The 11,352-nt window shown below is 37.3% G+C and overlaps 1 protein-coding gene across 1 annotated transcript; it reads left to right on the top strand.

Moving 5' to 3' along the window:
- The first annotated feature begins 737 nt into the window (after positions 1-737).
- Positions 738-10,891, top strand: LOC113233522. Its single transcript, XM_026469010.1, has 6 exons — positions 738-792; positions 1,742-3,027; positions 3,326-3,617; positions 7,169-7,580; positions 8,408-8,510; positions 10,223-10,891. Exons 2-6 carry the CDS (start codon positions 1,791-1,793, stop codon positions 10,384-10,386), a joined length of 2,208 nt encoding a protein of 735 aa, XP_026324795.1. The 5' UTR covers positions 738-792; positions 1,742-1,790; the 3' UTR covers positions 10,387-10,891.
- Positions 10,892-11,352: the final 461 nt, after the last annotated feature.

The following is an 11,352-nucleotide window of genomic DNA, read 5'->3' as shown; positions in this document are numbered from 1 at the left end:
GAAGCAAGCAAAATTAGACAGTACTGCGATGACATTACAATTTAAATTCAACGATTTAGCTTTTTCATATTCCTTTACATGTCACTACGTTTAAATAGGTTGACTTGGGACATTTTTTTCGTGGTTTTTGTATTAGACCCGTCGTCCATTTATTTGTAAGTCAATGATGCCAATGATCAGTTTAGCTTTAGTACCAGTAAAGCTCCATGTGAAAGAGTTCGCCTTAGTTTACTTTTACGATTTCTGCCACCAAGCAGTAATGCTCACATTACTGATTTCCGGTTTTGAAGGGTAAAGGTGCTGGTGAAATTACAAGCACATGGGACTTGTCAACTTATGTCTCAGGGTGACGGGTGCTGTGGCAGTGTCCCTAAGACCTTTGCGATTTAAAGCTCTAAGTGGCATATTAATGACTATGAACAAGACAGCCTTACGTTACCTTAACTAAGGATTCTTTAATTATAAATTATAAACTTTATTTATGATCTGTTGTTGTAAAATGCAACAACAGATCAGCTCTACGCTTCGTCAGTAGGTTGTCTATGATTACAAGAGCAACAAAATTAGGCACTCCTCGTAACACCCAAATCAAAACCAATGTCGAGATGTTTTATTATTTCACATGTTTCTCGTTTTACTTATGGAAGAATACATAAGTGCCTTAAAATTGTAAAAATTTATAGGTAAATATTTATAGGTTCATTCAAATGGTCTTTAACGTTATTTTTATTGATTTCAGGTTTTAATCAGTTGCTTCGTTCTGGAGGCATACTCTCGTCCGTCAAACAATGAGTAAGTTTACTTTTTTTTTTTACATAAATGACACCGAAATCAGACCGATAATCAGCATAATCTGAACAAAATTAACGGCTTTAAAATTACACTGGAATTTTTGCCATCTGAATTCGGGTTGTGGATCGAATTTACAAATGCGTATAATTTTGAGAGCGTCTAACAATGACTGGTCGAAGAACGGGATTTGCACTTATGCTTCATGAAACCGCAGTGTTACTTACACCATGACTTCTTTATGAAGACCTCTAACATACGAAACTCGTCTTTAAGCTATTGTTTTATGTGGTAACAAAAGAGGGTTATGTTATAATTTCGCTAACAGTAGAATTATTTTCTGAGTATCTCTCGGCAAACTTCATGTTTCGGCTGGCGTCGGATTTCTGTTTGTTGCTCTTTGCACTTGATGCAAACCGAACGCATTTAATCGACTTGGAAGTATGTACCGTAGGTACTACTCTGTCTTTTGGTTACATTTTTGTTAGTTTGCTTGGTATATTGTTAAAGAGTAAAGGTTATTATAAAACAAAAAGAAGAATTATTTTACAGCTCTGGATAGTTGACATGTCAATCACAACAAACTAAGCATAAAGTACGTAGATAAAAAATCTAGTAATTACTAGACATGAAAATTTGTATTTAGATGCATTCGGAAACGTGAAGAGTGTCGAGATATATTAAGAAAATAGTTGTACTGTAGTTGTTGCAATTAACGTGAACAAAAGCGCACAGCACAAACTAACCAGTAGAACAAAGGCTTTGACCCAGTGGATTGAAGAAACTAAAACCTGCGCTGTTAGGGAGTCCATGGTTCAAGTATGCTATTTATTTTTAACGTACGCTAAGTCACCGCTTCGGTATTTCACGCTAAATTAATATGATGCTTGTATAGTGGCAGCATGAATGTTTACAAATGTCAAATGTTGAATGTGTGTTTCGTGATTTCCAGGTCGACGACCTCGTTGAACGAGGAGCCTACGGAAAAATTCACTGATGAAATGGAAAATGTAGACAAACGCAATGAAAGAACTCTAGAAGATCAAATAAAAACATCATACACTCAACCTGAGGGAGGCATCACTAGAGATATATTACAGAAAATAAAAGAAATCAACCAGGGATTACAGAAACCAAAACGGCATCAAATAAATTACAACACCCAACCTTATGGTGGAGGGTACATATTAGATAAGGCTATCTTGGAGAAAATTCAACAAATAATAGCTGCCGGAAAACTTAATGGATTGTCCGGACAACAGAAAGTGTCTATTCACGAAGAAAGTAACTCGTTAAATGATGACATCGCAAGATACGAAAACGCAAGGGCTTTGCCTTACGTGCAGCCAGGTCTTACCAATAATGTACTGGGAAATCAAGCTGTAGGGTATATGCCTCTTCCATACGTAACGAGCTTGCCAGTTGTGGTAATGCCTTCGGCTAACGGAGTTTACGGTACACCTGCTACAAATGATCTCAATTCTCTAAATGCCAATTATTTAAGACAAGTACCATCATTGCCATTTCAAGTCCCATGGCCCCTTGCTCCATTTTTTCCTATTCTCTTAAAAGATCCTCTTTTACATTACCTACAGGGAGGAAGTTGGGAGAATCTCTTGGAATATGGACAGTCTGCTGATGTATGTAACAGAAGACAAAAATCTTCAGAGACAGGCAATATACAGCCGGAGATTTCAATAGATGAAATTGATGATAGTGACAATTCGATTTCACTAGATCCAGTAAATGTTGTTAGCTCAAGACAAGGCAGAAAAATAAAGAAACGAACAATTTCAAAATCAGCTCCGATCCAGAAAATTGATGCTGATAAAGATGTAACAAAACTGTTTACACAAAAACCTCTAGGAGTTAAAAAACCAGTGAAAAAAGAAGATCCGCCTATTCAAGATACGAAAACAAATAGCGACAATGAAGGCGATTTGAGATTTCCGTTTGGAGATTTTAACTGGTTTGGAAACAGAAAACCTGTGGCTCCTAGTCCTGGATTTTTCATTAATAGACTGAAGGTCAGAAGAGGTGGAGTAGCGATTGCGGGGCCTGGAGGTGTCGCAACAGCTGGGAGAGGAGGTACTGCCATCGTTGGTCCTGGTGGACTAGCCTATACTCAGCCTGGGGGACTAGCAGTCGCCGGGCCAGCTGCAAGAATCGTCGCTTTAGCTCCAGATGCAGATCTCAACTCTGTGGTGACCCGCCTGCAACAACAATCAGCAACAGATGGTTCTGTACCTCGATTACTACAAGCTATACCTGAAGGAAAAGTTGTTGCGACAGGCCCTATCATTTATTACCATCCTTACAGAGCACAGTAGTTTTAAATTGCGTTTCTCCTTAGATATATCCTGATATACATATCATTAACTATAAGAGCCCTGAGAACAGTTAGAATGAAGTACCAAGACGGTGTATGTAAAATATACATAATATAAGATGGGATCATCCTTTTCTTTTCTTATATCTCTTACTTCTCAAATGAGTGCGTATTAACTCTTTCTTTCCTTTCTTAGATATTACCGAGGACCTTGGAAATGGAGACGATACCATAGAGAGGAGAACTGGTTCAATTCAGGAGCGGATGAATACCATTACAATGGACTAGACTTTAATGAAGGAAAACCGCGGTTTGATGCTACAAAATTCACAATATACGTGAAACCAAGCGCGCAAGCCTTGAGTGGACAAGGAGTGGCTATAGCGAACCCTGTCTCTAAGGTTGTGTTGGCTAAAGGCAATACAGCGACAATCATACATACTCCTTCGGCTTCGGCTGTTGCTGGTCCAGGGGGTATTGCCCATGCTCAATCTGACCTATATGTTTATGAATTTATTACAATATAGTTAAATGTTGTGAAGTCTGATTTATCGGAAAACTATTTCGACTGGAAATGTGAACTTGAAATTGTTTTCTGACCTTTTGTAAGCTAGAATTAAGTAAGTTGTGATTACGATTTAATGATGTCAGTATTTTAGTTACGATTAAAAGAAGATTAAAACGATTGAAGAATAATTTGATGTTGGTTTTATTTATTTATTGCGAATGATAAATATAGCCTTATTGAAAAAAAGTGATTAAAAAGTGATCGTTAATACGTAGATAATATGATAGAAAATTGCACAGACAGACTGCCCTAGCTAATATTATAGAATTGTTGTCATATGTCGACATTTTGACAACTTCTGTGGTCGAGTGGCTTGCACACCGGTTTTCATGGTGACGCCATCTCTGAGGTCCGGGGTTCGATCCCCGGCCGGGTCAACGTAGAAACACCAATTTTTCTATATTGTCTCGGGTCTGGGTGTTTGTCCGTAACACAAGTGCTTTAGTTACATATTTTGGGATCAGAACAATGTTGTCTAATGTTTATTATTTAGTTATTATTAAAGAAAAAAATGTCAACAATAGGAATCCGTAAGTTGCTAGTAGCAAATTTACATTTAAAATGAAGTATGTCTGGTAATCTGGGGCAATATCTACATAAAGTAACAGCTCGCCAATTAGTCTATAAAATAATTAAAAATAAGAACGGTCAGTGCTTTCAGAACACAAGTATTAAAATCAACCTTATAGCAAAGAAATAAGATACACAGTGAGCATATTTGTATTTATTTTTAAGTCGCAGTCAGTGCACAGCCGAAATTAAAGGCTTTCTATTTTTAGAAAACAAGTTAATTATAAGTTAACACGATAATACAATGTAAGTGGTAAGTTATAACGCTTACTGCACCAAATGTCATCGGAATCAAAAATCACTATCCAAAAGTGTATTTTAAAAACCTTAGACCATCAATGCCTTAGACTAGTATTTTTCCATCCTCTAAATTAAAAACAAGCAGCAGTTTATATGTCACTGTCAAAATGTTGTTACAAAACTTTAAAAAAGGTTAAGTGCCGAAGCTAAGTAATTTAAAAAGTCAAGTACAGTTGTGGACAGGTTTCAATAAGGTCGATATTGAGAGTAACTATCCATCCCGTAATTAATGCATTGGAAAAGTACAGAACCAAAGATCTGGTTCAATTACTTTCCCACCATTAACTTAAGTACTTACTTACCTACATAAACCTGTCAACTTAGCAAAAGAACATCGCATGTTCGGGTGCAAGGCCTCGTTACAATTTTTGAGAGGTATAAAAAGCACTACAATATTATAAGTACGGATTAGCGATTATAAAACTTTTAAGAATTTAATTATTTATTTATTTATTTATTGCTAAGTAGCAATCTCTCCCAGGCTACCTTAGGATACAAATTTAAGAGCTGCAAAGGGAGGTGCATTAAAGAATATCTTCTAAAAATAAATGATAACTATAAATACATACATTATTAATATCTACATATATATAGAGAATAATATTTATATTTTGAGGGTTACTCACTAAATGATTATAACAAGTTACCGTTTTCTCGCCACGACAATGATAAGAGCTATATCACATTGGCGATTTGCGAACGAATTTAAAGCGAGGCGAGAACGCAGCGGGCTGGCCGCAAGTCCGTCGCGTGCGCGCTGCGTTATCGCTAGCGCGCGGCGAGTACGCGGCGTGTGATCTGCGTTCCGTACAGTCAGTAAAAAATAGATTCCATTGAGGAAACATTTAGAGATGCCACGAATATTCGGCTACTATTTATTTATAGGTATTTGGCCGAATACTACGACTATTCGGCCGGATACCGAATATCAAATAATGAAAAAAAGCGCATATTATTCAAAATATATCATGTACTTTAATCACAAATTATTGCTTTAATACTTAAAATCAATTAGTGGCAGGTTGTGATGAATGAAAACAATTTTTTCAGCACTGGTTGGTAACAAACGATTGTGCTTTTCCTCATAAACAATTCTTGCTTCTGAAAATAGCCTCTCACTACAAACACTACTGCCAGTAGATACATAAATCTTAGCAAATTTTGACAGGCTTGGATAGTGCTTTGCGTTCACTGACCACCACTTGTAAGGATCTGCCGTCCGATCTAAGCGAACAGTTTTCAAGTAAAAATGAATCTCTAACTAAACTTTTATCCATATCAATTTGAATATTATTATATATCTGTAGCGACTTCTTCAAAACAGGCCCAGAAACTGTCATGTATTGATTATATCGTTCTATCGTTTTTCAACAAAAACACCCCACCTTCTACCACTACTCGTTACCTCTGCACGCAGCGCAATGAGACAGGTCGTAACAGGTAGCGCGTGAAATGCACAGATCTTACGCCGAACATTCGGCGCTTGAGCCAAGAGTGTGGCCGAATATACGATACTCGGCCAAATTACTACTCGTGGCATCTCTAAAACATTACACTTAGATTTGTTAATACGAAAACGCAAAAAATGTAATTGGCAGCAGATGCAACGACGAATTTGGGATAATCAACAAGAAGTAAGCAATTCGTATGTACGTATTTTGAAAACGAATTAAAAATAATCTTAAAACATATCGTTGCTGCCTGCCAATGTGAAAACTTATATTTTACGAATCAAAATAACTTAAAACATGAAGATGAAGAAGAATACACGATTTAGATAGTTAGTCTTACCTGAAGAAAGGCTCGTAATTACTATAAAGTACGCTTTTAAAACTTATAATACAGAACTGTTAATAATAAACACTTTCTTAGTTCTTTATTAACGGGGTAATCATGGAAAATATAATTACTAAATTATGATGACAAGAAGAAAAAATACTCTGTGTACAACATGGCGTCCACGGAGCCATTTGCGGCGAGTTCTCTGCGCAGCCGTGGTGTGTTCGCTGCGCGTACGCGGTGTCCTCGTTGCGAAATCGCGGCATGCCCGCTGCCTTCACGCCTCGCTTTGAAATCATTGTCATGGCCCTAAGACATTTTTTCCCGATATTTTGGAACGGTTATACCACGTTACAAGCTCTATAGTCACGAAGAAGTAATATCGTGGTAAGTCTGCTAGTAACTAGGGGTCATTATTTAACAATATAAATTACTATTCAAGATTCATTTCACTGTGATAATCGCTTTATTATTTTACTAGTATGTTACCTAACATCAATGTTAATTTTTTTTATATAAATACTAAGTGACGGGACGATCAGGTCGTGCGCCTGTTGGTAAGCGACACGCCTGTCCATAACAGTTGCAGTACCACTCAGAGCTTTTAATCACAAAAGACACTGCTACGACGTCCTGAGACATAAGTTGATAAGTTCCATGTGCCTATAATTTCACCAGCTCTCTTACCCTTCGAAACCGGAATGCAGTAATGCTCATACTACTGCTTGGCGACAGAAATAGGTAAGATGGCAGTACTTCCCTGGACGAACTCTCTCGCAAGGAACTCTACTGCTACTAAAATACTTAACGATGTTGAATGTTTTCAGGGGAACCGTGCAATACTTACCTTTCTACGGCGGAGCGAAAGGCCAATATCTTGAAATAAGGCAGAACAACAGAGGCAACATCATTAGTGAAAAGATTGTTTCAGAAGAAAACATAAGCAGCGAAAACATTATCAAGAATACCGATGAAAATCTTCTTTCAAAGGTGTTGGGAGCTAATTTGCAAAGCCTGCAAACGTTATCTAACAGTGTCTTGAAGCTACACAATCTTGGAAGAAAGACCGGAGGTTTAAGTACTAGCGATAAAGGTAGATTTAAAAGTGAATTAGCGTCTCTTGGAGAAACGGCATCAAATACTATCAAACTGATTGAAGAAGTGGGAGATAACGTGGATACGCTTTTTAAAAACAATATGACGAAACGACAATACGAACATTATGAAGAAAATGTAAGTAAGAATGTTTACACGCAATTTAAAAATAGAAAGGACTCGGCGATTGAACATTTAGTTTCGATGTTAGAAACACTAAATAAAGTGGGTGCAGACCACAGACCATCTGGTCTGTGTTCTGCAGACAAATTGTTTTGTTACGCTGTATTAAACTGACTGGCGAGTTGTTTGCCTAAACCTTTCATGTGGGTACAGTACTTAGACCGCACACAAATATTGATTCAATGTAAATAATTGAATGTTGTCAGTGCATACCTATAATGTTGGTACTTCTTTAAGTATAAGCAGTACGCGGCAACTACATAGAAAGCACTTTGAAATCGAACAGAAAAGCCCGTAGTTGGTTTTTCTATCATATTCTAATATTTAATTTTACGGTAGGCAATCACTGTCAGTCCATGAAAGGGTTAAGAAAAAGCAGTAAAACGCCATCTACCAGCAATATCAAGAACGAGTTCGTTAGCTATTAAACTAGTTTAGATGCTACAAGCTTGAGTCGACTATTCAAATACGTAAAGTTACACAAATACTATAAAGGGGGCGCTACTGTTCATAAAAACCGATGGCAATTAGATGTTATTTCCAAACAAACATTTTATTAACCGACTTCAAAAAAGGAGGAGGTTTTTGTGACCCGATTTTAATGATTCTTTTTTGTTGGAAAGAGGGTACCTCTGTATTAGTCCCATTTAAATTTGAACTAAACTAGGGGATGAATCCGGTTTCAACACTTTCCGGTAACCGATTGCAATAAAATTAGGCAAATAGACGTAATTCCACGAACTTTTGAGGTTGGTTCATTTTTTAATATAAAAGATATAATTTTGTTTCTAAAGGTGGGTGAAGAAGGCGTTGGGATTGATGCTTCTGAGTCTGGTGAGCCTGGTATACCACTCGAGATATTGGAGGGTAGTACCATTGCTGACGCTAGGCCAGTCGGTAAGTGTTTTCAAATTCACATGCTTAGAATAATAACGCATAGAATGATAGTTTCATTTCAAACGAACTGTCACAAGTGAGGCAAAAATCGAATTCATGTAGGCTAGTTTTAGTAGTAGGTTAATTTTCGGTTTTAGTGAATATTTATATAAAAATACAAGTTGAAACGCGTTACTTCCTTGTGGAATGTGATGTTAGTATCTATTTTATGTTTGTCTGACGTATTTTTACACTCATTTACCGCACATTTCGTCATTTTTAAGTAAAATTCTGGAGCTGTTCGCGGCGCAAGTTGACCTTGAGCACTGAAGGCCCACCCGCTCGTGTAGGCCCATTGGGCGCGCTTCAATTTGCCTCACTTAGCGTTTGCGGACTAGGTTTCTATGCGTTATTATTCTAAGTTCACATGCTATGAAAAATAGCTTATTTCAAATCTATAAATGCCTCTACAGTTTCGGAAAAGCTGTTCTATAGAGAGAAACTGGCCAGTGACTTAAAAAATCTTCGAAGAGCTAATGAAAATTAATCCGAGGGTAGTGATTTCTTTTAATTTATGCTTTGTATTGTGTTAATAATGTCGAAATTGCGCTTAGTGCGTTCCTAATCATTACTGGCTTTGATTCCTCTGTAGGTGAGCACAGACACATTTATAATAATAATAAGAACAAATTCAAATAAGAGAATTTCCTGTACTGTGAGTACCAGAGCAACGGAATTCGATCCGTAGCTTTTACTAGTGTTACTCAGAACGCCCAGACCAGAATTAACGAATAAGGAGAGTTTATTTCATGACCTCCTATCCAGCGCTCAGTGTGCGAACTGAGGTCGTCGAACGCGTCGTTCATACATTTTTTAATTAATAAATCACACGTAGTGTTGAGTCATGGAAAATATTTTTCAGAAAAAGAAATATTTGTCCGGATATTTTTCCAATATTTTTCCCGTAATTTTTTACATTTAACGTTGACACTTGTCAAAAGTTGCAGTTGCTTAACGAAAACGACGGAGTCATTAAAAAGGTTTTTTTTCGCTCTTGTAAATTCATTTTAAATCTCGTTCTTTTTTAAGTGGCTTTCAACTAAACAAGTTTATTTTAATTTTTTTATTTAATTTATTAATTTTTCTGGAAAATTACCCTTTAACAGTAATGACATGTAAAAAAATGTTGTAATTTGTAATCGTATTTACTGAACCGATTACGGGGCATAATAAATAACTTTTAATGTGATATTTACATTTTCGATGTGTTTTTTTGATGTAAAATTAATGGTCTGCTAAGGTTATCAAAAAACTGCTGGTTTCAATAAGGTCGTATGTAGCTTATTTATAGTTTTTTATTAATTAGGAAATAGTAAATTGCATTTTCTTACACATTTAGTGGAATTTTCCCCAATAGCCACGTTAATGCATACATAAATCGACTCATCCGAAGACCAGAGTCCGATGTGATTACATAGCGAAAAGAGAATAAGTACGTTACGAGAATAATTTCGTAGTTCAAACTAAGGCCTATGTAAAAGAGTTTTGAGAATTTATATATCTCATTTCGTTTCGGAAATATATCGGTCGGCCGATCTGACATCCCCAGCGAAGGAGGAAGGAACGAAACGTACTATGTCCTGAGAACAAGTAGTCTTGCACATAGATCTTTGTTCTACGGATGAGTCGAAATACCTTCGTGTCAATTTCTAATTGTTAATATTTTCCTACAGGTCTAGCTGTAATTGGCGAGAACGGTCTCGCAGCCTCTCGACCTGTTGGGACGGCTGTTGCATCTTCAGGGATCGCTATCGCTCGCCCCGTAGGTACTGCTATCGCTGGCCTCGACCCAGCCTTGCTCGGCATCAACTTCCAGGTCAACAACATGAAATCTTAGGTCTAAGATCCTAAGGTCTTCTGTCAATACGGTAGCAAAGGTACAAACAACCACACGACGCGCTATACAAAAACCAGTTTAAATAGGTCTTGTCAAATCTAGTTTTGCTATGGTCGTTAACGGTGTCAAAAGTGTTAGCTTATACTAGAAAACTACCAACGCTGTGTGTGCCATGCGTACAGTACATTATTTTTATCTAATAAAACTATTGTAGCACCAGCACGACAGGGCGCGACTTGCGCGTAAAGCGACATTACTATATCTCTTTTATGTCGATTCACGCGCGAATTACGCCATGTCGAACTAGTGCTGCTGGTAACAAAGCTGTGAACAATCCATATGATGTACCATGTATAGTGTACAATAGCTACAGCCCCCAGTATACCTTGTTGGTTAAACCTTTAAAATCCTTTGCCTTCGAATTGCCCGTTAGATCTCTGTGTAAAAGATTTGAAAAACTTAATTTCAAAGTCATAACAGAACGACTGAAGTAGGTAATAATAGTTAAAAATATTCAAAGGGCTCAATTTACTGTACTAATATCTTAGGCCTGATTCTTGCGCTATAGAGAAAAGTTATGAAAATATCGCATTTCCAATGCGTAGGAATCGCTAAAGCCCAGGAATTTTGTTTGTATTCCAATGTAAAAGCGTGAAACATACTGTCGGGTGCGCGGCGGCGGGACCGATCTGCGCCCGTCCAGCGCCCGCGTGTGTTGTGTTTGTCGTTCATATAAATACACGGAATTACACCCGCCGCGCTCCCGACCCGACACGCGCTCTCAGTGTGTTTCACGCTTAAATGTCAAGCTGGAAGTGCTTTTGATCCTGTACTAATAGATATTTTAAGATCTATCTACCTAGCATTTCTAATAATAAACTTTTTTAACAATAGGAGCTGTCGACATTTGTAGTTCGACATAAAACATGTCGAAATCGAGAAAATGTAAGCGTAAGCGAATTGCTC

This window comes from Hyposmocoma kahamanoa, unplaced genomic scaffold (assembly GCF_003589595.1).
Source record: "Hyposmocoma kahamanoa isolate Upper Pololo Valley unplaced genomic scaffold, ASM358959v1 100017, whole genome shotgun sequence".
NCBI classification, from domain to species: Eukaryota; Metazoa; Arthropoda; class Insecta; order Lepidoptera; family Cosmopterigidae; genus Hyposmocoma; species Hyposmocoma kahamanoa.
This window is presented reverse-complemented; position numbering and strand designations above follow the sequence as displayed.